The following is a 26972-nucleotide window of genomic DNA, read 5'->3' as shown; positions in this document are numbered from 1 at the left end:
TCTATGTATGGATTCATCTTAGTTTTTTTTCTGATTTACTTATTTCACTCCGTATAATGTTGTCAAGGTCCATCCATGTTATTGTAAATGATCCGATGTCATCATTTCTTATGGCTGAGTAGTATTCCATAGTATATATGTACCAAAGCTTTTTAATCCACTTGTCCTCTGACGGACACTTGGGCTGTCATGTATTTGAAATAGGAAGTCTGTTATTACTTCCTTTTAGGGTATAATTAATCAATTTTAGCTGCAGTATTTTGGATGTTATGGTGAAATAGAGTTTTATTAAAAAACTGTTATTCAATCATAATAGATTAATCAAACTGACCCTATTGTAAACCTAAAAACGAGCTTTTACTAAAGACTCATTACTGCTTTAATGATGCCCATAGAAGAAACTGAATTGAGAAGGGGCTAGCTTAGAATTTTAAGGCTGGCTCCAACTCAGAATTCTGCATCCCAGGGGAAGCGTCACAGTCCTCAGGCTTGCACTGAAGGATGTCAGGTACGTGGGCCTCTCAAACCCTCAGTAATAGTCCATGGGCATATCTGTCAGCACTTGTCAGCTCTGCAGGGAGGCTGTCGATCCTTTCCGGGGGCGATTAGAGCTTAGCTGGCCTCAGGAAGTTGCTTACAAGTGCAGTCAAGGAATGGGGAAGAGAATCTCCAGCTATCCTTCCAGCTAAATTTATAAATCTTTCAGAAACTTCTAGAAGAAGCTTGTTAATTCCGCTGCTGCTCTGTGAGGAAGAAAATGCCTGACTTGATATTGCAAAACAAAACAAAACAAAAAACCTTTGGCAAAGTTACCTTTTCTGCATTAAATCCATCTTGCAGTATCTCAGTATAGTGCCCGTCTGTGGGGCTATGTCGCTGGATGTTCCTCTGGATAAATGGTGTTGACTTATTAGATGGGGGATCCAGGACACCTTTGAAAAGTATAGTGACTGGGGGAAGTTCAGGATTCCAGTCATAAATAAGCAAAAATCTTGAGAATTTAGACTTTACTAATTTGACATCTATGACGATTCACATCAGGCTGCTTTGACACATGTGTTGGCCATGTGTGACCCTGGAGATTTAGTTTCCTCTGAGGCTTTTTGAGATTTTGTTTTCCCAAGAGAGTTATCAGTTTCAGGGAAAGCCTTGCTGTCCTATGGAGAGGCCACCCTGAGCCTTGGGCAGCCCCTGGCAGCCCCTCTGTAGTGTCACATTATATGAGACAGTAACTGTTGATGTTCAAGACGGGAATCTCCACCCTTTTATTTGCAGGCACCCTGATGTACATTTAAACATTTTCTTTCAAGCTATTGAATTTTTTTTTAATGATGCTTAAAAGCATAAGCTTTAGTTATCAGGAGAATAATCCACTGTGGAACAGTTTGTTCAGTGCAGATGCTGGATGCATGTAGCATCATTATCACCATGTCTCCGTTCTCTGTCTCATGGTCACAGTAGCTGCTAGTACTAGTACAACTACTAGTATCGTACTAATAATGACAGCTAGCATTTATAGAGCTTCTATTGTTTGCTAGAAAACGTGCTGTCTTTTTCATGGGTATTATTGTTTCTTAGTCTCACAGAACATTGCACAAGATGCATGTGCCGTTGCTGAATGAGATAGCCGAGGCTCAGAGGAAAGCTTCCTGCCCAAGGTGATGCAGTCAGAAGCTGCGAAACTGGGATTCCAGGTCAAGGCTTTTGATCCCAGAGCCCACCCTCTTACCTGTTTCACTAAGCATTTCAGGAAGAACCTGACACTTGTACCTCATTGGCCATTGTTGGCATGTCTTAGTTTGTACTGATGTGTCTTCTTCATTCATCCTCTTTAGAAGAGATCTTGGCTTTACATATTCTTCTATGTAATTAAAGAATGGTTTATCTATTCTTATGTTTTATTGGTCTTCTGATCAACCAATAAATAATGAAAAAGTTACCTGGGCTTAATGAAGGGCGCTTCACTAAGAGGTGAGTCTAGGTGGTAAGGCTTCCTGTCATTGTGTGTATTCTCCACAGTACATGTAAAAGCCTAGATTCACTATTCTTCACTTTACAGCAGGATTCCTGGCTGCCTCTCCCTCAGGCTGTGCTTTGGAACATCAGCTTGGACAAAACAAAATTGGGAAAAGAAGCCCATCTTTAAGGTCATCTATAATGCATGATTTTTAACCATTTCAGATTTTTTATGCAACATTGGTACATAACAGGAATTTTGAATTTAAAGACATAAGTGAGTAGTCATAAAATTGGAATTTATTCATTTTGTCTGACAAATATGTTTCAAATTCAATCACTCTAATGTGTATGGCATGTGGTTTGATTGTTTTGCTATTAACAGACAAGGGGAATTTTTAGAAAAGGAGAAATAGGGTACAGCGTACTACAAATTCCTTTTCTTCTATATACGTAAAAAGCTGGCAGTTGAAAATAAGTGCATGTTTTAAAGCCAACCCCTATAATACAGTCTTTAAAATACTCACTAAAGGTATGAAAAATAACCTAATGAAGAATGTTTTAGAAAAGTGGGAGGTGCACTGAGTTCTAATTCTGTTTTTTTTTCTGTGGGATCCTGAGGCAATCTCCCAGGTATTGAAATGCTTGTGTTAGCCTCCTGCTTGCATTAAAAGTGGTTTTAAAATATTTTTTGTTCCCATGGGAAAGATCCTCTATAAACAGAAGGTTAAAAGGTTAATTTTAGGACTGTGGTCTATAAAAAATTAAATTTTCCCAGAAAGTTTAATTAGATATTCATATAACACCCAGTCAGTCCTTTTGAACCTGCTGTGAATTTTGACATCACTTATTGATTAGAGCTAGTTCTTTTTGCTGCTTATGAATTATTGATGGGAGATCCCCTCAGGGTGTTCAGGCATTATGAAGGGAGAAGATAAAACCTTTTCCTCAAAGTGGCTCAGCCCAGGGCGTGGTGGCCCCTGTGCCAGGGAAGGCCACCTCCCTTGGGTCCCTGTTGTCTCCACCACCCTGCAGCCCTGCGCAGTGGGGCTGGTGAGAGGAGACACAAAAGGGCTTAGATTGTGCTCTTAAACGCTGATGGACCTGCATGCTTTAGGAAGGATTTTTCATGTGTCTCCCAAGAGCTATTCTAGGAAAGATTTAAACTTCTAAAAAAGAAAATAGATTTTTCAAAAATAGTTGCTAGGATAAGGTAAACCATCCAAAATACATTCTTTATGTATTTTAGGTTGTGCTTTGTTTTTTTTTTAAATCACAGAACCTGAGTATCATTAAAGCACCTGTTTTAATATTAACATCTATAGGCAATGTGTGAATATGTGAGAATACGTGTTAATTCTTGGTGTGCAGCACGTGGGGGCAGTGTGGGGATGGGATAGGGGAGAACTGTGCACAACACCTGTCTTTTTGTTTCTCAGTCTCTGGGGCCAAATTCATAGAACAAGGAAAATGAGTACAACTCACATGTCATTTCTGTTTAACTTGATTTAATTAATTTGAAGAATATCTTTTTAAATAAAAATACTTAGCATTTTAAAAATAATACAGAGAGAAAAAGAGTGTGTATGTGTGTGGAGTGGCTAAGGTATATGATAAAACTATAAGAGGTTTTTCTTCTAAAATTCAGGATAATAATAATAATCTATGATAATTGGCAATTTACTTATTTTCAAACATGCTGCCAGATACCAAATAGCAATCACCAAACCCAAAAGCAGAATTATGTACAAAATTTAATGAAGACAAATTCTTAGTTGACATTAAAATGGAAAAAAAAATCAGCCCAATTTACAATCTACTATTTCCATCTCTCAGTACTTGCAGAGAAATACATGTCTGTGCTTTCTTGGACAGAACTTCAGTTTCAGTCTGTGACTTGGAGGAAAAATCAATTAGGATCTAAGGCTTTGGTTGCTGAAATGGTGATTAGTTGTACCCCATCTACTTGAACCGTCTTTTGACCTGGCAACTATATTTAGGTAGTCATGATATCCAAAGGGGAGAAAAGAACTTAAACTTTTGCAATTGGAAAACCAAGTGATACTTTAAAAAACTTAACTGATCCTTGAAAATTGCTACTTACCAAGGGAAAGTAAAAATGTTACATCAAGTAGGTTGAAAATTGTCTTCTTTGGCTCTTCCTGAGTTTGGCAGTATTTCTGTAGTAAATAATCATTTATCTTCTACTCTGCTGTGTATAGATTTCTATATGGGCACTTTGGGGGAGATATAAAAAAGCAGAAATATGTATTAGGATTGAAGCATGTTAATTTCATGAACTGGAGGGAGGGAGAATGAGGGGTGACTACTAGTAGATAGATACAAGGGTTTCTCTTTGGGGGTGATGAAAATGTTCTGGAATTAAGTAGTGGTGATGCTCACACCACTTTGTGAATATACTAAAAACCACTGAATTAGATGCCTTAAAAGCATGGATATTGTGGCATATGAATTATATCTTAATTTCTTTCTTTTTTTTCTTTTTTTTGTATTTTTCTGAAGCTGGAAATGGGGAGAGACAGTCAGACAGACTCCCGCATGCGCCCGACCGGGATCCACCCGGCACGCCCACCAGGGGCGGGGCTCTGCCCACCAGGGGGCGATGCTCTGCCCCTCCGGGGCGTCGCTCTGCCGCGACCAGAGCCACTCTAGCGCCTGGGGCAGAGGCCAAGGAGCCATCCCCAGCACCTGGGCCATCTTTGCTCCAATGGAGCCTTGGCTGCGGGAGGGGAAGAGAGAGACAGAGAGGAAGGGGGGGGGGTGGAGAAGCAAATGGGCGCTTCTCCTATGTGCCCTGGCCGGGAATCGAACCCGGGTCCCCCAGGCCGACACTCTACCGCTGAGCCAACCGGCCAGGGCCTATATTAATTTCTTAAAAGATCATTAATTCCAAAACTTTAGTTATGACATACATATCTATCTGTGTGTTGTGTAATCAAAAGCAGTGGCTTAGCTTGTAGTACCTGTTGTACCTGTTGTAAGGCTTATTTCTTCTGTGTTACCTACTGCTTCCCGATTAATCTTCCTCAGTCACTTATTTCATAGTGATAGAATCTTCTGGTGAACTCTCCTTGCTTTTAGAGAAGTCTGTGCATGCAGTTGGACAGACTGTGCATGGACAAGTCTCAGGGCTGCCTTTTCCCTTCTGCTGCTTTTTAGGATGGGTTCAAACTCACTGCTTGGCACTTAGGATGATCTGCATCTTAGTTCCAGCCTGCCTTTCATCAGCTTCATTCATTTATGGGCGCCTCCATTCTCATACTTCATTATTTTATTTGTTCATTGGTTCTTCTGTCAGTTGGTTCATTCATTCATTCATTCATTCACTCACTCCTTTCAGTAAACTGTATACCTTGTGTTAAAATTGCCCCCGGTTGGTATGTTCGCTCTGCCCAGTGTGTAAAACCTGTGCTCGTTTCCATCTCAGCTACTTCTTCCCATCCTCTCCCTCAAACTCCTAGACATTCTCAGGATCCTGTTTACTTCTTGCCTATTCTGTACAGCTTTTCTTTGCCATCACATAACCAGTATTTCCTCTAAATGCTTAATAACATAAGAAAAAAACTCAGAGCAGAAATTGAGGCAACAGGAGATTCATTTTCTGACTGTTTCTGGACTCCTCCATGAGGTATCTGTCTAAAGAGTCTGCCTTTCACCTTCCAGATCTAAGCACGAGGGACCTGTGCTTCTGGAATTTATGAAGGATGTCAAACTGAAAAATGAAGGACCACTGCTCATGTGGATAGCTAGTTTTTCATGCTATTGAAGGATAGTAACTACAAATTGAAGAAGAGTTACATATTTGTCAGAGTTGGCCTGAACTTTAAACTTTATGTGTATGGTTGTTACCTCCAATCTGTTGGAACCATGTTGAGATGGTAATTTGAGAACAGGTGAAAAACGCCTCCCATACTTTAGAGGATGTCCATGGGCATTGCTCAATTTGAGAATCTTTTTCTTTTTTCTCATCCAGTTTTTTGTTTTTTAAGGTGAGAGAAGGGGAGATAGTGAGGCAGACTCTCACATGGGCCCAACCAGGATCCATCTGGCAACCCTATCTGGGGCTAATGCTCAAGTACTGAGCTATTTTTGGCACCTAAGGCTGATGTGCTCCAACAGAGCCATCTGAAATATTGATTTACTTTTGCCAGGAAACCTCTTTACATTTCTAGCTCTTACTGCCTACTTCAACATGATCAGAGACCAGAGAGCAGCCCCTCCAGTGTATGAGCCCAGTTTCTGTGTGGTGACTCTGAATATCTTTTAGGGGACATGGTTTTAGGTTGGTTTGACATGCAAACAAATATCCTTTAACTGTAGCTATTATTTGTTGATTGAATGAAAATTAAAAATGAGTCTTGGAGTGAGGGAAAAAAAATTGGGAAACCCAATTTATTGCATCTAATTGTCGAAGTATATGGAAAGTTATATCGTGGTTACTTAAATGCTGTAAAAATAAGAGAATGTTGTGTCTTCTGTTTGGAGATGCTGTTTATAGGTAAATAACATAATAGCCATTGGGAATAAACTGGTGATTATTAACTTTTTTGGTTCACAGATTTTTTTTGAGAAACTGTTAAAAGCTAAGCATATATACGTGCACATGCAAAATTTACATATGATTTCAAAGGGTTCATGGAGCTTGAAGCACTTTAGTGGATCTGCTAGGGTCCACTGTTTTTATAAATAGTAAATGTGTAATTTAAATTTTGCCTATAAAATTTAATGTAAATCATCTAGGTTATTGATAAATTATGTCAATGATCTAGCTGAGCTAAATACATATATGTTTATTACATACTTTATATGAAAGCCACAATTTAAATAATGTCTTAATGGAGCTTAGGTTGAAATGTACTTTTGGAGTACTATTTCTAAAAGGAAAAGAAAATATTTTCAAGTAAAGGCTATTCCTCTTGAAATGTCAGTCATATGCCACTTCTAGAAGGAAAAGTGAGAAAATAAAAATATTTTTCTTAATATAGCAAGTTTCAAAGTGAGCTGACATGCTTATGAAAGTAGGTGGGGGATGGGGTTTGTAAAGGAAGATTAAAATGTCATTTTATCTGAAAGTTTTTGTGATTCCCCAAGCTGTCATTGCTTCTGTATGGAAATGGACTCTTCTGGTCCCAATATCATACATTTTAAAATAGTTTATAAAACAAAACAAAACATGTTCCTTTAGAAGTACTTTTTAAGCCTGTGGATGGCAGTGGTTAAATTATGGTGTTTAAAATGAAAACTGAAGCTAGGGTATAATTTTAATTATAATAATAGCCACAGGAGTGTCAGTTGCTAACTTAGTTGTAGATGTTATTAAACAAGTGACATATTTTCAGGCATTATTTTGATAGCAATTCAGTGGGTTTTTTTGTGATCTCTCTCTGTCTTTGCTATTTTTTAAAGAAAATATGTTCATGGGAGAGGGAGGATGTTTTAATTTCTTTCAGATGATATTTTTTCCTGCTGTTCCCAGTGGAGCACTCCTTCCTCCTCATCAGTAGTTGTCAGTGACGATGAACCAAGAATTATGGTTCTAGAATCTAGATGAAGGGCCATTGTAAAAGGCCCTTCTTTTCATAGATATTCTCCACTGGGTGAAACAGAATTACAGCTACTGAAAGGACAGTGAGATGTTGCCATTAGATACAGTGAGTTTAGTAATATTCGGGCCATTTAAAGGTATTTATTTTGCTCTTTTTAAAAAAAGCCATTCCTCCCTCCCTCCCTCTCGCCCTTCCTCCCTCCCTCCCTCTCGCCCTTCCTCCCTCCCTCCCTCTCTCCCTTCCTCCCTCCCTCCCTCTCTCTCTCCCTTCCTCCTTCCCTTTCTTCCTTCTTTTCGTTCCTCTTTATGGCTTCTCCATCTAGTCAAATACAGCAGTTCCCCCTTATCTGCAGTGTTTTTTTTCCTGGCTTCAGTTACCCATGATCCAAAAATATTCAAGAAAAATTTCAGAAATAAGCAGTTGATAGGTTTTAAATTGTGTGCTGTTTCAAGTAGCGTGATGAAAATTTGTGCCATCCTGCTTCATCCTGCGTAAGACATGAATCATCCTTTTGTCCAGCATCTCCAAGCTCTATCTAACCATCTTCGTTACCAAATCTACTGTTGTGGTAGCTCAGTGATTATGTTCAAGTCACCGTTACTTTACTTATTAATGGCCCTTATGCTCAAGGGCAGAGCAGCTGAACATTCAGATATATCAAAGTGAAGCTGTAAAGTGCTGAGTCCAAAGGTGTGTGTGTATAGGAAAAGTCGTAGTATATATAGAGTTTGGTACCATTCAAAGTTTTAGGTATCCTCTCGGGATCATAGAATGTATTTCCCACAGGTAAAGGGAAACTACTGTATGGAGATTTGCTGTGGAAAACATTGTCACCCATTCCTCACTTGGTGGGATATTGAAATTTTTTTAAGGTTTTATTTATCGATTTGAGAGAGAGGAGAGAGAGAGAAAGGTGGGAAGGTGGAGAGGAATGGGAAGCATCAGCTTGTAATATTTGCCTCTCACATGCACCTTGATCAGGCAAGCCCAGGGATTTGAACCAGTGACCTTAGCATTCCAGGTTGACACTTGATCCTCTGCACCACCACAGGTCAGGCTTGACATTTTCAGTAGACTCGAGTAGAATGGTCAGGATGCTCTGCTTTTTCCTCAGTCATGTCATTTAAGTTTATTTAAATGACATGTTTGGGGTAAGTTACCTTTTCTGCATTAAATTAATGTTCAGTTGTTTAGTTTTTAGAGTTCTTTATACATTCTAGATTTTAGGCCTTTATCAGATGTATGGTTTGAGAATAGTTTTACCTGGTCTGTAATTTGTCTTTTCATCCTCCTAAGTTTTTTGAAGAGAAGTTTTTAATTTTGATGAAGTCCAATTTATCAGTATTTTCTTTTTTTGGATGGTGCTTTTGGTGTCAAGTCTAAGAGCTCTTTGCCTAGTCCTGGATCCCAAAGATTTTATTATTATTTCTGGTCTCTTTCACTGATCTATGTGTGTCCCTCCGCTTGACCACTGTAACTCTGTAATAACTTGAAGTCAAGTAGATTCCTTTTTATGATTATTTTGGTGATTCTAGTTCCTTTGCCTTTCCAAATTTTAGATTAATCTTGTGTATGTTTTAAAAAATTCTTGCTGGGAATTTAATGGTAATTATATTAAACTTGTATGTCAATTTGAGGAAGATTTACATTTTTACTATGTTGAGTCTTCCAATCCATGAACATGATATGTCTTTCCATTTATTTAGATCTCCTGTGATTTCTTTCATCAATATTTTATAGTTTTCATTGTATATGTCCTATACATGTTTTGTTAGATTTATAACTAAGTATTTAATTTTTGAGAAATTATACATGATATTGATTTAAAAATTCTGTGTGTCCACGTGTTCTTGCATGCACATATACAAACTTGCTTGGCTTTGGGATATTTATCTTGTATCCTGAAAAACCTATGGTGATGATATGCATAAGTGCAGATGCTCAAAGCCCTGTCTTTGAGAGCTTTATCTTTCCTCCTTACTGATTGATTGGGTGATTGCATGATGCATTCATTCTTTTATTTAGCAAACATTCACTGCACAACCACTGTGTATATAGCTGTTTGTTAGGTGTCTCTGGTAATCTGAAGTTAAACAACACAGGATCTCATTAAACAAGAAAGGGCAAAAGAGGCAACCATCCACAATACTAGCTATGGTAAAATAAGCATCATTTTGGAGATGAAACCTGTATACGGTGGGAATGCAAATGCAGGAACAAGTTATTATGACTGTGAGGATCTGGAACACCTTCCTGAAAAAAGTAGAATATGTGTGGGGCCAGGCTGATGTTCAATTTCAGGGTAGACAAGAGGAGGGACTGAGGAAGTTGTATGACAGAGGGCTTGCTGTGCTCCCAGTCTTTGAGCCCAAGGTGTGTTGAGCTTTACTGTGATACAGGGGATTGGAGAAGGAGACAAGCTTTGATTGTGGAGACTCTTGGATGCTCTGGTATAAAGTTTAGATTTCAATCTGCAGTAAATAGGGAGCTGTTTAGAGTCTAAACAGGATAATAACATGATTGTGGTGATGGAGGAAGATAATTCTGTTAATAGGGTCAAAGATAAATTAGAAAGTCAAGGATCAGAGGGAAGTAACTTAACTATGAAGCCTTTGCGATAGTTCAGGCGGGAATACAGAAATGCAAAGCTGGTCTCTTTCAAAAAGGTCATGACCATCTGAAGTGCAGTGAGTGGCAGGTAACTGTTGCTTTTCATAGAAATAGCATTTTCTTTTTGTGATTAGAGAGATTAAATTTGTCAGATATATAGAAGAATATAATTGTATTTTTGAAAACAAAAATCACTGTTTTTACATACAGTCTTAAGCGCTTTTTTTTTTTTTTTGCATTTTTCTGAAGCTGGAAACAGGGAGAGACAGTCAGACAGACTCCCGCATGCGCCCGACCGGGATCCACCCGGCTCGCCCACCAGGGGGCGACGCTCTGCCCACCAGGGGGCGATGCTCTGCCCATCCTGGGCGTCGCCATGTTGCGACCCTCCTGGGTGTCGCCATGTTGCGACCAGAGCCACTCTAGCGCCTGGGGCAGAGGCCACAGAGCCATCCCCAGCGCCCGGGCCATCTTTGCTCCAATGGAGCCTTGGCTGCGGGAGGGGAAGAGAGAGACAGAGAGGAAGGCGCGGCGGAGGGGTGGAGAAGCAAATGGGCGCTTCTCCTATGTGCCCTGGCCGGGAATCGAACCCGGGTCCTCCGCACGCTAGGCCGACACTCTACCGCTGAGCCAACCGGCCAGGGCTTAAGCGCTTTTTAAGTAATAATATAGGTTGTAATTTTCCATGAGTGATGCTTTTTAACATAAATTGGTCTTTCAAAAATTTGTTTTATTGATTGATTTTTAGATAGAAGTCTGAGAGAGTAAGAGAAGGAGAAAGAGAAAGAGAGGGGAGAAACAGGAAGCCTCAACTCATAGTAGTTGCTTCCCAGTTGTGCCTTGACCAGGCAGGCCCAGGGTTTTGAACCAGTGACTTCAGCATTCCAGGTTGATGCTTTATCCACTGCGCCACCAGAGGTTAGGCAGCATAAATTGGTCTTATTTCAGGAGGCAGTCACTCTGAGTTATCTGTTTTGTCATTTAACATTTCTGTATTTTGAGTATTGAATGAGTGCAGTATTTGTGAATAGGAGATCAATTTGAGAAAGTCCTGCCTCTATTCATAACCCTGAGCATGTGATATCTGGGAACGAACCACATGAACGGGCAGACAAGCTTAAGTCCTTTTGGTGATAACTTGTCTATCTCAAGCATTTAAACCTTCAAATCCTGAATTGTAGCTTCTCTAAGCTTACAAGTGGAGATCTGTCCACTCATGTGATGAAGTCTGTGATATCAAAAAAACCTAAAACACACAAGTTACTCTGCAGGTGACTTGCTGTGGTCACCTGCTTCTGAAGAACCTGTTTTCTTGGGGACACTTTCTTTTTTGTATTTTTTTGAAGTGAGAACTGGGGAGGCAGACAGACAGACTCCAGCATGCGCCCCACCAGGATCCACCTGGCATGCCCACTAGGGGGCAACGCTCTGCCCATCTGGGGTGTTGTTCCATTGCAACCAAAGCCATTCTAGTGCCAAGGCAGAGGCTATGGAGCCATCCTCAGTGCCTGGGCCAACTTCGCTCCAATGTAGCCCTAGCTGTGGGAGGGGAAGAGAGAGACAGAGAGAAAGGAGAGGGGGCAGTGTGGAGAAGCAGATGGGTCCTTCTCCTGTGTGCCCTGGCCGGGAAATGAACCTGGGACTTCCACATGCCAGGCCGATGCTCTACCGCTGAGCCAACTGGCTAGGGCCTCTTGGGGACACTTTTATTTGCACTTTTAATTCATCCTGGTGTTATGGTATCACTTAATGTTCTCAATTTTCTATTCTCTGTGCTTTTATTTTTTATTTATTTATTTTTGTATTTTTCTGAAGTTAGAAGTGGGGAGGCAGTCAGACAGACTCCCACATGCCCCCTACCGGGTCCTCTCAGCAAGCCCACCAGGGAAGAGAGAGATAAAGAAGAAAAAGAGGGGGTAGGGTGGAGAAGCAGATGGGCACTTCTGTGTGCCCTGATCGGGAATTGAACCTGGGACTTCCACATGCCGGGCCGATGCTCTACCACTGAGCCAACCATCCAGGGCCTATTCTCTGTGCTTTTAAATAGGAAGTAGGCATAGATACAGTTATGTCTTTGACTTACCAGAACTTCATTTTTAAAATACTTGAGATAACACAGTGATGGGCACGCCAAAAAAGTATTTTCTGCCGTGGGGTTGTGGTTGTTTATATGTCAAGAATTTAGTTAGTACTCTCTTTACCTTCCTAAGCTAACAAGTGCTGTGAAATTATCTCCATTTTCAGTCTTAAAAAAGAGAAAGGAATGTGTGCAGAACATCATCAACTCCGATGGAGAAATTACTCATGTGAAGGATGAGTCCTCTCCCAGCAGTCTGTCCTTGTAACCTCTAGTGAGTCCCTTGTCACATTCCCCTTTCTTACATGTGCAAGTTCTTTATTCTGGTTTGATTGAACAGCAGAATCTTAGCTGCAGACTGTCATTGTTCCCTTTGGTCTAGTTTGAATAGTGAACACGAAGCAGAACATGCTGTGAGGTGAGAGGTAATAGCACTGAATGTCAAAAGGTCAGTCCCTCAATGATAGTGTGACCTGGTGAGAAAATGTAATATGCCACGTTTGCACATTGAGATCAACGATGCTTTATTCTTCATTTTTATTTTTATTGCATTCAATGAGTGTCTCCTTTCATCCCAGTGCCTGTTTATGTGCAAGTCTTTGTTTCAAAGGTGTTAATTCAGCAATTACCTATTAAGGCTTTTCATGACTGCAAAAGTGAGATGCTTAGAAATTCACTTGCATTAGAACATTAATTTTCATCTTATGTATTTTATTGAGGGCCCCAGAGAGCAAAAATGGGGTCAAATTTGAGGCTGACTAATCTAGAGACCTTTTGTAGCCCTCCGTCAGGATATCTCTTTCCTTCTAACTCCTCAATCTATCATGGTCTTCACTGTAGTTCTAAAATTGTACTATACTCAATAATTGCTTCCTCAATATTTGTTTTAAAATTTGTTTTGTTTTCTGTTTACTCCTTTTTTGGTCTTTCCGTGCCAGAAGCAAGAGATCTGAAAGCCTGATTCTAGAAAACCCTGGTTTCTTTGTCATAGAAATTGCTCATATGTAGTGTGGTTAACACATGCATCACATGGGTGTGTTGAAACCTTGTCTTTAATTTGATCTGAAGAGTCACTATATATTTTTAAATGAAAGAAAAATGGTGAAAATTGTATTTTAGTGACTTAAATTATATTTATTATACAGGTTTTTTGTTGAGAGGAATTGGATGTGGATTCTACTTCTATATATAGCATAATAAACAAAATTATTCAAGGTTTTAAATACACAATCACCAACATCTTTACCAACTAGAATAAAGTTCCGTAATTGCTAATACGTCAGAAATTCATTGAGGGAAATGTGATCAGGTTGCATTTGCAGTAGAAGGTCATGTTCTATTGCCGTGTCACTGGTGACCTGGCTGAGGCCTGTAGAGTTCCCTGGGCGTGCCCGTAAGGTATATTCTAGCCTGAGACATCATATCCAGTTGTTTTCTCTTTTAAAGGGTATAATTTTTGTCTCTTTCTAGCACTTATGTCACCTGCCTTATATAATAGTATGCCTTTTACTTATCCATCTCCCCATCAGACTGAAAGCTCTGGGGATAGTCTTATGCACTTTTGTGCATTTATATTGCCTGGCACAGTCTATTACACTTAACAGCTGATCAATACGTGTGCTTGTGCACAGCATTGTTGAATTTTAAACCATTTCATTAAGGACCTTCAAATACTCTTAGATACTATTCAGTTGATATAATTAAAAAAAAACCTCAAAAATAATTATTTAAAAATATTTTGAAAGAAAAAAGGAAGACAAGGACATACAAACTTGTGGAATTATAGAGTTGAGCTGGAAAGTTGTTTTTTTTTTTAATTTTTATTTCATTTTAGAGAGAGGAGAGAGAGAGAGAGAGAGAGAGAGAGAAGGGGGGAGGAGCAGAAAGCATCAACTCCCATATGTGCCTTAACCAGGCAAGCCCAGGGCTTCGAACTGGCAACCTCAGCATTCCAGGTTGACGCTTTACCCATTGCGCCACCACAGGTCAGGCATGAGCTGGAAAGTTTTTAAAAACTCACCTTGGCCAACTTCACACGTGACAGACGGAAAAGTTTGTGACTTGCCCCAAATAAAGAGGCGGGTTAAAGTACCCTAGAAAAAGTGTTTCACTCATTGGAACTGCTTTCATAATGAGAGTAGGTAAGGTAATTCATTATTCATTCAACAAATACTTACTATTTGTTATACACAAAATATGGTATTACGCCTCAGCCGTAAGATATAGACAAAGAGAGGTAAAAAAATGTCTTTCTGAAAATGATCTTAAGTGGAAAGAATTAAAACTAAAGAAGTTGGAACCTATTTCGAGATGGACAGAGCAACAGGATGGTGGCAGGGATGGCCGAGGTGGCCGGCATGGAGCACTGACAGGAGGAGGAGCTGACTGCAGCATGGAGACCCTGTTCCAGCCTTTGGTGCTGGGGCTGCTGTGACTTTAAAGCTCCTTTGATACTTGATAGTTCCTGTACAAACATTTCTCAGAAAAAGAATTGGGTGTATGATGGTTTAAGTAGGTCTTTAGGACTTAGTCTACTACCTATGTAAAATAACACCTTGTGCCTGACCTGTGGTGGCGCAGTGGATGGAGCGTCGACCTGGAAATGCTGAGGTTGCCGGTTCAGAACCCTGGGCTTGCCTGGTCAAGGCACATATGGGGGTTGATGCTTCCAGCTCCTCCCCCCTTCTCTCTCTCTGTCTCTCCTCTCTCTCTCTCTCTCCCTCTCCTCTCTAAAAATGAATAAATAAATAAAATAAATTAAAAAAAAAAAAAAGTAGGATGTTTCCACAAAGGGAATAAAAAAAAGAAAATCTTTTAAAAAAAAAAAAAATAAATAACACCTTGCAATACAGTTTTTAATAGCTTTAGTTTTTTAAAAAACAGGCTTAATTTACTTTATTTTTCTTGTATTAAGTTATGCATTTTCGGTTTATTAGGGACAAAAGTATAAAGATCCAAACCAAGGACTGCTGCCATTAGAAATATATCATTTTATAACACAGAATGACCGAGGCTACTGCATTAGATGGCCTGTCTTCTGTCTGGGCCCTCAGATACCTGCATCATGAAGTTCACTTTAATTTGGGATTGCTTTGAAAACAATAAGCTCCATGTAACATCTGACAGGTGTTCTGGTCCTTCAAAATTTCAGATGTTTGTGGTTGGGAACTCCATTGTTGACTAGAGTTAATTCACTTTTTGGTGAGCAGACGGGTTAGGAAAGGAGAATTCATTGTAAAGGGCAGTCTCTTATCTCCCCTTTCATATTCTTTCATTGTGCTTCACTGAGTGTTGGAGAGATGATGTTTCTGGAAATCAAAGTAAAAGTCAAAAACTCAAAGCATGTTTTCTCTTAATAGAAACTTCTTGTGAATAAATTCCATAGATTTAAATTTATGCCTCCTTTGAGAACCATAGGATTTGCTTGAAGTTAATAATTGCTATATTCCACATTGTGGGTTTTTTGTTGGTTTGTTTATTGGATTTTTTGTTTTTGGTACAGATGTAAAAATAGTCCTGATAGTATTTGCCCGATTTCCTTTGTTAGGACATCAGCTGAGCTTGGCCTAGTCACCATACGTCCTGCCTCAAGCTCCAGTTATGTTATAAAGTTAGGAGAATAACCATCTAGAGTTCAGCGAAAAGGATCAGCTAGCAGTTAAATGAAACGTGTACTTCAGTCAAGTATGTAACTTTATTTCTTTAATAAATTGGTACATTTTTGAAAATTACTTGGCAACTGGGGATATTTCACTAACATGTAGTAGGATTACTATTCAGTGAATTATTTTTGAAATATATGATAGGCCCTGGCCAAGTAGCTCAGTTGGTTAAATTGTCGTCTCTATGTGCCAAGGTTGTGGGTTTGATCCCTGGTCAAGGCACATATAAGAATCAACCAATGAATGCATAAATAAGTGGAACAACAAAATGATGTTTCTCTCTCTTTTTCTCTCTCCCTTCATTTTTCTCTGAAATCAATTTTTTTTTTTTTTGTATTTTTCTGAAACTGGAAACGGGGAGGCAGTCAGACAGACTCCCGCATGCGCCCGTCCGGGATTCACCTGGCACACCCACCAGGGGGCGATGCTCTGCCCATCCGGGGCATCACTCTGTTGTGACCAGAGCCACTCTAGTGCCTGAGGCAGAGGCCAAGGAGCTATCCCCAGCACCCGGGCCATCTTTGCTCCAATGGAGCCTTGGCTGTGGGAGGGGAAGAGAGACAGAGAGGAAGGAGAGGAGGAGGGGTGGAAAAACAGATGGGCACTTCTCCTGTGTGCCCTGGCCAGGAATTGAACCCGGGACTTCTGCACGCTAGGCTGACGCTCTACCACTGAGCCAAATTTTTTTTTTAAAGAAATATATGGCAGGTGTTTGGAGTCTTAGCAATTTATCATTTGGCAGCAAAGACTAGTTTTCAAAATTCTTAGTACCATCATATATAAGTACCCTTCCATGAGGATGGGTCGGGGCATGTGGTGGAGATGAACATGTGTGTGGTCTTGATACTGTGTCTGCTTGACTCAATAAAATAGTGAACATTCTTTTTCTTTTTTTTTCTTATTTCTTTCTGTGGTATTAGTCTTTTCTCCCTAAACATTCTATAAAGTACGTTTGTTTTTGAAATAGAATAATAGGGGACTTTTACTTGAAATATCAGTGTAGCTTACTGGAAATGGTATACATTATTATTGAAGAGAGTACAGGTATTGTATTAACTGGCTTTTTATTCTGAACACAGGACATTTTAATGAGCTTGTAGTATTTTGTTTCATTAGAAATCTGTTAAAAAATCTCTTTGTTGTATTGTGATGCTCCTGCCGTGGGTGCTGGTCCCGGATGCCATCATTAACACTGTGTTCTTTGTCTCAGAATGACATCATTGATTACTCATTGTAGGGCCAGTTTCCAAAACATAGTCCTCCCCCTTCCTCCAGCAGTCATTTGTAGTTTCTGCCCTATGGGGTGAGTCTTTATCTTTCATTAAAAGAGTCTGGTATTAGCTGCTTTGAAGACATGAAAGAAAAATAACAATGTTACTTGTCTGGGAATAAACTGAAAATTGAATATTGAGACCAAATAGTGCCTGTATCTGAGGTTAACCTCCATTTATTTTAACAGCTGTATTTAGATGAAGTTTGTCCTGCTTATTTTTAAAAGAGCTTGATGAATGTGAACAATAATTAAGAAAGCGTCCTTTGCAAAATGGAGTGGTCTCGAAATTCATGGAAACCTGCCATTCTGGATCACACGCTAGCAGGAAAGGCCAGCGCATAAATAGCCAAGCCCAGTCCATTATTCTGTGCTATGCACAGGGGGAGGTTGGGTTGGGGATAATGATTTAACAAAACAAGTCACATTCAAGCTTGGCTGGCCTGTGACCCATTATTTCTAAATCAAAATATTCGCCATTCCATTCAGGACATGAGGCAGGCACCATGCCAAATGCTAAGGAAATAGAGGTGAGTGTGACATACCCCCTGTTCTCAAGAGCAGGGATTTGTAGAAGACAGACACATAAACAGATGATTGAAATCCAACAAGTAGAGCTGTGAATGGGCCGCTGGTGGAAGGAGGCAAGAGAGAGAAGACTCTCAATCGGGGAAGAGAGGGCCAGCACAGATCTCACAGGAATGACACTTGAGTTTAGGACAGGGACTGGGAATTTAGTAAGCCAGTCGTGGGTGGGCTGAGGTCTGGTTTCAGACAGAGAAACCTGATCTATGAAAATTTAGGGTGTGATAAGGAATAAAATATATAGCATTCTCAGGAAAAGTGGAGTAGTGTGCAACATGATGAAGCCCGAAAGGCAGCAGGGTATGAAACATCTATTGGGGGATGCAGAGTCGTTCAAGAGTGAGTGTCTCAGAACTAATAGTTAGCTGAAAGAAACAGAGACCCAACTGCAGTGGTGTACATGCGGACATTTATACTGTTATATAAAAGCCTGGAGTGAGTATTCCAGGGCTGGACTTGCAGCCTGAAAGGTCCTCAGAGGTTTGACTCAGTTTGTCTTTTGGCCGTGCTGCACCTGGCTTTCATCATTAAAGTCCTGCCTGGTTCACAGTGGCTGTTGGAACATCAGCTGTTATTCCTGCATTGGGAAAGGAGGGAGAAAGATAGAAAAGCCAAAGAGGGCACATACCGCATGTGTGTAAGTAAACTCCCTCTGAAGTTTCACACAAGACTTCTATTTAACACATTTTTTTAAAAGTAAAGTTCTCTTATTATGGAAAAAGGGAGAGTGGGTGTTGAGAGTAACTAATTGGTGTTCTTTGTCACCTGGTGGGACAGAAGACTTGTGGGGTGAGAGAGGTGTTGAAATCAGCATGAAATTAACAGAAGCAGTCAGTGCACGTTTTTGTTTCTTTGTTTTATGCTTCCCATCACTGACATTCTTCAGTAGGCATAAGTCATAGTTCTAGGTTGACTCATTTGACCTCTGGGTGAAGTGGGCTATATCCCACGTGATACCTGCACGGATAACTCCCTGATGGGATTTAATGTAGGCATCTGTCTCTCTGAGTCTTCAGTGCATTTCAGGTGCAGGATAGAGTTGAATTATATCTCCTGTGACTAATTATTTAGAGCAGTGATTTTCAACCTTTTTTGAGCCACGGTACATTTTTTACATTTACAAAATCCTGGGGCACACCACCTACCAAAATGACACAAAATGACATTCTAACACAGTACATATTATACATATAGTTAATAATATAGTTTCTAAATGTGTTTATACTCACTTAGTGTGAAACCTGGGCCTGTTTCGATGAACACAAAAGGGATATCCTGGCAGAAATGGTAGAAAGACACACATGAAGCTCTTCCTCAACAGTTCTCAGTCTCTCTGTTTTTAGTTTTTATCAGAGTCAAGCTTGAGAAGCTCAGCTCACATAAATATGTGGTTGAAAACGGGAGCAATGTCAAAATAGCTTTGTTGGCCAGAATGGGGAACTCCTTGGCAACAGATAACCAAAAACTGTCCAAAGGAAGATCAGCAAACTTTAGCTTTAAAGTTAGATAACATTGTGATGCATTGTATACCACCCTCTGCGGGGGCCTCTTTTAAAAAGAAAAAGGTCAAATATCTATATACACCATCAGGATAGACATAACCAGCTGAGGCTGAGGCTTCATCTAGTGGTGGCAACATTTACCTCTAGTCCTGACCAGGATTAGAAATTGGGACCATGGGGAGGAGTAGCAGCTTCAACTACTCGCCGGGGCCACACAATGACAAGTGCGGGGCAGCCCGAGTGGGGACCTTCCCGGGTGTGGATGAGAGGTGGCCTACTATTGGTTCATTGCTAGTGGTCGGGATGAATCCTAGAAGGTGATTGGTCAGTGAACGTTCCCTGTGCCTCCACTCTTCCTGTCGCTGATAGCTGGAGGGAATGTGAGGGGAATGTTTATGTTCGGATGGAGGCGGCTGGCCGGATAAATAGCCTCCGCAGGCCGAATCCTGCAGGCGGGCTGTAGTTTGGGGACCCGTGTTTAATTTCCCCACGGCACACCTGACCATGTCTCATGGCACACTGGCTGAAAAACACTGATTTAGAGAACCTCTACTTGGAAAAAACTCTTATCATTTGGCTTTTAAGCTAATTTTTGTCCTTTGAATGGTCTTCAAGATAGCACCCATGGTGTCTTCTGCTTCTTTTTTTATTTTTTGTCTTACATTGAATTTTGGAAAAATAAACTAGAAGGCAGAGTTCTGTTCAGCTACTTTTCCCCCTTAAATTTCTCCTCTATTATATATTTAAAATAATTATTTGTAAAATTTTATAGTGCTTTGGTTTATATACTTGGTTACTGATAATATACAGGCATTTTCAGTACCACTTTCTGTTCTTGTACTCCCTTTTCTTTAAAAGTTAATTATTAGGATTACATAGTTATTATTATTCATCTCTTAGGAATTTATATTGTGAACTACATTGTGATGATAGTGAGGTAGATCAATATATCAATGATCATGACATTATAACTATTAGCTTACAAATTCTTACCAGAAAGAAATCTTGTTATGGAAGAGGTACGTGTATTTGACCAGTGTTGGGAAATAATAGTATTTTATTATTATTTTAGGAATAAAAGAACCCAACTTTTATTTTTTAAATTTTATTTATTTATTTATTTATTTATATTTTTTCGAAGTTAGAAGCGGAGAGGCAGTCAGACAGACTGCTGCATGCACCCAACCGGGATCCACCCAGCATGCCCTCCAGGGGGCAATGCTTTGCTCATCTGGGGTGTTGCTCTGTTGCAACCAGAGCCATTCTAGCGCCTGAGGCAGAGGCCATGGATCCATCCTCAGCACCCAGGCCAACTTTGCTCCAATGGAGCCTTGTCTGTGGGAGGGGAAGAGAGAGATAGAGAAGAAGGAAAGGGGGAAGGGTGGAGAAGCAGGTGGGCACTTCTGTGTGCCATGACCGGAAATTGAACCCACAACTTCCATACGCCAGGCCGACGCTCTACCGCTGAGCCAACTGGCCAGGGCCAAAAGAACCCAATTTTTAAAGCAGTCATGTTTTTACTATATACACAAATGAACTTGTGGCTGCATGCATGACAAAATGGATTTCTAAGTTGCTTCCTACTTAGCAGAATAGTATGGGTGTGGGGAGCCTTCTGTTGTCATCACTGTGGTAGCATAATCTGACACGTGGATTGAATTTTAAGATGCACATGAAATGATTTCTATTGCAAAATGAAAAACTCCTTTAAATAAAAAAGGAAGATAATCAAATCTCAATGCCAACCTGGATTTTGCATTCTATTAACCTACCTGGCTTTGAGATACTTTTGACATCTGGGGAATCTGCTTCCTGTGTCCCGTGTAAGCAGAATGGGACAGCAGGGAAATAGTTGGAAAGCCAACATGCTGGTTTGTTTCCTTCTAATAGTAGCAGTTGTCCAATCAAAACATATTAAAAGGAAGTGAACAAATAATGTATTTATTTAAACCTAAGAATTATTAGAAAAATTAAAATAACATGATTTGGGTTTCTGCTTGTCAATTTTAGCTTAATTTTACAGATGTGGCAAAGATGTTGGATTGTATTTGTGGGTTTTGTTGTTCTAAGATCTGCAGAGCAAACGTGGAGTGGCTTATTTAATGCAGTTCATTTTTCAGTGAGGCTAGTTCCTCACAAGATGTCGTCTGTGTGTTTATAGAAAAGCAGATGCCCAATAGGTTTTTGCAGTTTATTTTAATATGTTTACCCACTGGAGTTAGAGTTTCTAAAGAAAACCATTTCCTTTCTTGTTAAAACAAAGGAGTCTTAAGGCCTTTTGACTGAATTTTGGAGTCAGTTAGTGGTGTAATTTTTATTGTTTTATTCTAAATACATTGCCGTGTGTATATGTTTCTTTCCCCTCCTTATTTGTTGAAAGGAATGAGGTCTAACCAGGCTGATTGGTTTTATGCCCTTGACCTTTGAAAATGTGTTACCTAATTAATTGAAGCAGTGTGACTTTGCTGTAAAAGATGGTTTAAATCACATGGATGTGCCTGGCTAACTAGTTTTATTTACTATATATCAAAGCTATTCTGCTTCTCATTAATATTCTGTATTTCCTTCTTTGTGATTAAAGACACTAAGACAACATAGTTAATGGCTTCTCTCTGAAAGCCAATGTGGTGTTTTGATGTATTCTTCATTTAAGATAAAGAACAATGTTTAGTGCTTAACAGGTAACTAGTGGTTCTTTTCACTAGCTTACAAGGGCAAAGAGACATCATAGAGTTACATGTCATCTGCCTCTGCAAGGGAGCAATGAAGATAAAACTGCTGTTCTGTTCTGAACCCATTGGGTGTGATGTTTGATACTGTGGCAAATTTAACCTATTGATTTCTTTGTTATAGCCTGATTTTTAAAGATATAGCAGTTAAATAAATGGCCTCAATGTAATGTTAAATAAATGGTCTCGAAGTGAGAAGTTATGTTAGTTGTACTATAATGGTAAGGATGTATAGGAAGGCCTGGTGTTTAGCAGAACTTTTTGGGGGTATGTATGCATGTATGTGTGGGTGCCTGTGCCTGTTTGTGTGTGTGTGTGTGTGTGTGTGTGTGTGTGTGTTGCAGTCTCAAGGTGCTTTACACAAAGGCTTACAGTTTGTTCTTAAAGCACATGGAGGCTCATCTAGGCCATCTTCTCTCCTTCTGAGTCCTTTTCACGCTCTCCCTGAGTGGTAGGTGTTATTTGATAAGTGCTACTTGTACAGAACTCATGGGTTTTATCTCATCAAGAAATAGTTACTTTTGCTCTGATCTGTGACCTCAGAGCACATCCCTGTTCACATTATGGGACAACTCTCCTGTGAAAATGTGCTAAAACCCTATGGCTCTTTCCTCTCAGGTATATTTTCCCTCTTGATGTTGTGCCATAGCTCAATAATTCTCCTCCTATTTTTATAAAATGATTTTTTTGTCTGTGTTTTATTTTTGATATCTTCCAGTGCTATGTCTTCAAGTTCACTAATCTTTTTCCTGCACCGTCTTACCTGCCATGGATCTCACCCAGAGCATTTTTCATCTCAGGCATTTTGTTTTCATCTCTAGAACTTTGATTTGGGTCATTTTTGTATTTTTCATGTCCCCGACTTTTGAACATATGAAATACAGTTATAACAACTCTTAATGTCCTTGTTTATTCATTCTAACATCTGCTTCAATTCTGGGTCAGTTTTAATGGTATTATTCCATTTTTATTTATGCCCAATAATGTTTGGTTGAATACTAGATACTGTTATTTTACCTTTTTTGGGTGCTGGATATTTTTTCATTCCCTAAAATCATTCTTAAGCTTTTTGTCTGAAACACAATTAAGTTCCTTAGAAACAGTTTGATTTGGGGAGTCTTTCTTTTCAAATTTGCTTGGTGGGACCAGAGCAGTATTTAATAGGAGTAAGTTACTGCAACAAGACTCTGGGAGTCCACTATCCAATGCCCTATGACCCTGGTTGGCAAACCATGGCTCGTGAACCACATGAGGCTCTTTGGTCCCTTGAGTGTGGCTCTTCCACAAAATACCACGTGCGGGAGCTACCTCGATAAGGAATGTAACTACCTATATAGTTTAAGTTTAAAAAATTTGGCTCTCAAAAGAAATTTCAATTGTTGTACTGTTGATATTTGGCTCTGTTGACTAATGAGTTTGCCAACCACTGCCCTTTGAGATTTCTACTCTGGCCACCTAATTGTTACTTCAAATCCTTTTACTTGGTTTTGCCCTCAGGCAGAACATATGCTGATCAAGTACTCTTGAATATTTAGGATTGACCAGTAGCAGATTATAGAGTTCTCTCTCTGTACAGTTCTTTGCTCTATGGTTTGCTAACCATAAACTCTAGCCTTCTTGGTCCTCCTGTATGCTCAACTTCATCTCCTTGACCCAGGGATCCACTAGGCTTTGCCTCCTTGTGCTGTAGCCTGGAAACTCCCCACATCAATAAGCTGGAGCAATCTTTTTGTTCCTTTTCCATCTCTCAGTCATCACTGGCCTTTGTTCCCTATGTTTCAATGAATGAAAACCTTTCTTTTTATATGCTGTCCAGACTCTTGGTTGTTTTTTGTAGATGGGTAAATCTCATTTGTGTTACTCCATCTTAACTGGTAGCTGAAGTTTCTCTGAGTTCTGAAGCCATTCCTGTCAGAGCCTATGTGAATTTAGTGCCTTTTCCTCCTCTTGTAATTGGATTTCTGTTATTAGTGGTATAAATTTAAGTTTAAGGTCCCACCATGAAAAACTGCATAGCATCCCCAAGAAAAACCATCGCTGTGTTGCCTAGTGGACTTCTCTTTCTTTTGTGGATTCCTAAGTGGTTGTACCGGAAGTGCTATGAGGATGGCCACATAAATGCCTGTTGATGATGATTCAGCACAGAGTAGGCAGTCTGAAGAAGAGCAAAATGAGGTGGCCATTTCTAAGCAAATATGTTTCTCCCCACAGCCCCCTTTTAAAAAAGGTTCAAGTATGAGCCCATAGGGAGCTCACTGTTTTTGGGAGAAACACGCATGCAGTAGAAAACCACATAATAAACTATGACTTTCTAGTTAAAGACTTTTAGGAGCCAGAGACATATTCTTTCACTCCTGGTGCCATTTTAAGAAAAGCAGAACAATACCATTCTGGTGCTCTTTTGTACTTTGGATTTCTTGGTGAAAACAAAGTTATGCATTTTATCATCTGTCAATAAGTCATCAAAGAGCAAAATAAAAATACGTCAAACATTTCTTTTTACTGAGACTGACTTTATTTCCCAAATGACACATTTTATTAATTTATCTAGTATGTAGCCACCTAAATAGAATTTGCTATTTGTTTATATACTTTTTGAAATTGGTGATGGGGTTTATTATGTTTAACATGTGGAGAGCAACTCTAAGCCTTAAATTTTAAGATATGCATTCCCTTTAGCAACAATTCTAATGGAAAAATGGGATTGTTTCTTTTCATTAAATTTCTTCTATTACAAAACATCTGTGAGAAAGTTTGGTCTGCATTGGTACTTTTCCCTATGCTTTAGAAAGCAGAATTATTTCTGTAAAAATATATTATTGAAACATTACTATTCTTTAAGTTAGCATTAAATGAAATAGTTTCTTTTGCAGGTATATTTGAAAAAGTACATTATGATATCTTGCTATTTTCTTTGTTTTGTCTTTTGATACAAAATAAAAAAATATTACTTCTTAAAACTTAAGTGTTCAAAGCACATATGTTTTATGATGTAGGTTTTTCAGTAGCTTTGTCTTATGTATCACATGAAGGAAGAAAAACTACCCCTCTCGCTCTCATCCCACTTTTGGTAACAAGCAATATGTCTTGTCATTTATTTCCTTATTGAAACTGAGTTATTTAGCGAACTTAGGAGACTCTGGTAAAGAATTAGTTTGGGGGAAATCAGACTAATCCTAATATAATTATAACAGAATCAGAAATTTAGCATACAGCTATTAGAACACGTGGCCACTTTTAAATATCTTTTTAAAATGGACAAATATTGAAATATTTTTTGGCACCATTCAGTAGAAATCCTAGAGAAAACAGCTCAGATTTTGGCAGCAACAAGAAAATAGGGATTGGCTCCCCTTTCTGCCTGGTAATTTGTCTTATCTTTTGAGGAATTTAGGGATGCTCATAACCTACAGTCCAGCCTCAATCCCAGAATGACTTAGCACTTAGCAGCTTTAAGTGTGTAGAGAGTATGCCGCCCATTCAATCCAGGGTAAACACCACCATTGAAAACAACAGAATGTCTTGCAAAGTTTAGTATAATACAAGTGATATTTTTCCAAAAGTAATTTCTGTGCAATTTGTGTAAATTAACTGGTCATTAAGCAGCTCTCGAAAGTCCATCATAAGCCGCTTCTTGTTTTAGCTGTAAACTGAGCTGACCTATTGCTAACTAAACTGTTTACCCACGTGGTAAAGTAATGTGGGAAAAAGATCTGTCATTGGTCCACTCAGATAGTGATATTGCATAAGCTAGCTGGGAGCTGCAAAGAGATGTTCACTGTTCTGTGACTACTGGGCACTCACCCTTGTCAACGGGAGCCCAGGAGTAAGCACAATACAGTTTAGTCATGAGCTGCGTAGAGACGTTATGACGTGAGTTAAACCAATGCCCTTGATTGAGAGGAGCCTTTATGAAGAAATGATAGCTGTCCATCTTCACTAGACTTCTTTCTGAGCTGAGATATTGAGAAGAAAAACATTAAGGCAAAAGCAAAAGACTGTTCAGACTGCACTGGATTCTGTCACCTTAGGCATTCCTGGGTCGTGTGGCATGGAAAGCACCACTGCTTGTCCAGTGTGGCTTTTTTTAGCCACATTGGGTTGCCCATGGGTTGCGTTCAACATCATTTGGTCCTCAGTCAAAACAAGAGTGCATTCAACTTATTTGCCCTTACATAGGTGTAACACTGGTAGAAGTGGTTGCTATGACATCCTTTATAGAGTATCCATGGTGATATTGCCTGGATTCTCTTCACTAAGAGAAATAAATGTATGTGAGTTATCTTCTTTGGAGGATGAAACTTCTTAATGAGCTATGAAGGGTAGTGAGAAATCCTCAGGCATTTATGCGAGTACCGTGCTATGCTCAAATACTGTGGGCGGGTCAAGGGCTTTGGTAAGGCTCCATGTCATATCTGTTGTGTTTTGTATTTGTTTCTCTTTGTTAGAGGATTTAGTGACTTGTTTCAAAAAATAAAATGGAAACATCTTAATGAAGGGTTCTGAAATTATATTTAAAATTATCTAAAATTCTATTTTAATTTCCATAATTTAGAACAGTGGTTCTCAACCTGTGGGTCGCGACCCCAGCGGGGGTCGAACGACCAAAACACAGGGGTCGCCTAAAGCCATCGGAAAATATAATACATATTTATTATACAATACATTTTTAAATAAAATTTTGAAAATTCCAATATGTATTTTCCGATCCGCCAGGGTCGCGACCCACAGGTTGAGAACCGCTGATTTAGAAGCTTTACATGGAATCGTATAGTTTAGAAGTAGAAGGGAACTAAGATTTATCTGATGGGACTCTAATTTACAGATGAAGAGACTGAGTTGCCAAATGGTTAGCTGACTTGCCCAAGGCCACACTGTAGCTAGAGACTAAGCCAAGACAGAACCTGACTTAATCATCTGTTGACACATAACCCTTACTCACTGGCATGTAATTTGCAGTTTCCATTCATTCATTGCCAAAATCTGCCACTTCTGAGAGTTCATCTATCCTGGA

The 26972-nt window shown here is 39.5% G+C and overlaps 1 protein-coding gene across 4 annotated transcripts in view; it reads left to right on the top strand.

The window, feature by feature from the left end:
- Positions 1–26972, top strand: part of SMYD3 (SET and MYND domain containing 3) — a 790876-nt gene that overhangs the window by 422385 nt on the left and 341519 nt on the right. Inside the window, exon 1 of one of the 4 annotated variants that reach the window (XM_066253502.1) lies at positions 17573–17672. The exons of 2 other annotated variants lie outside the window; for them this stretch is intronic. In XM_066253502.1, coding sequence (XP_066109599.1) covers positions 17649–17672 — 24 coding nt within the window. In that variant the 5' untranslated portion in view covers positions 17573–17648. Of the gene's footprint in view, positions 1–17572; positions 17673–18345; positions 18365–26972 lie in introns of those variants that run through there. One more of the 4 variants, XM_066253503.1, reaches the window with a different exon arrangement.

This window comes from Saccopteryx bilineata, chromosome 1 (genome assembly GCF_036850765.1).
Source record: "Saccopteryx bilineata isolate mSacBil1 chromosome 1, mSacBil1_pri_phased_curated, whole genome shotgun sequence".
Classification (NCBI taxonomy): domain Eukaryota; kingdom Metazoa; phylum Chordata; class Mammalia; order Chiroptera; family Emballonuridae; genus Saccopteryx; species Saccopteryx bilineata.
The sequence above is the reverse complement of the archived record's forward strand: the minus strand, read 5'-3'. Positions and strand labels throughout refer to the sequence as shown.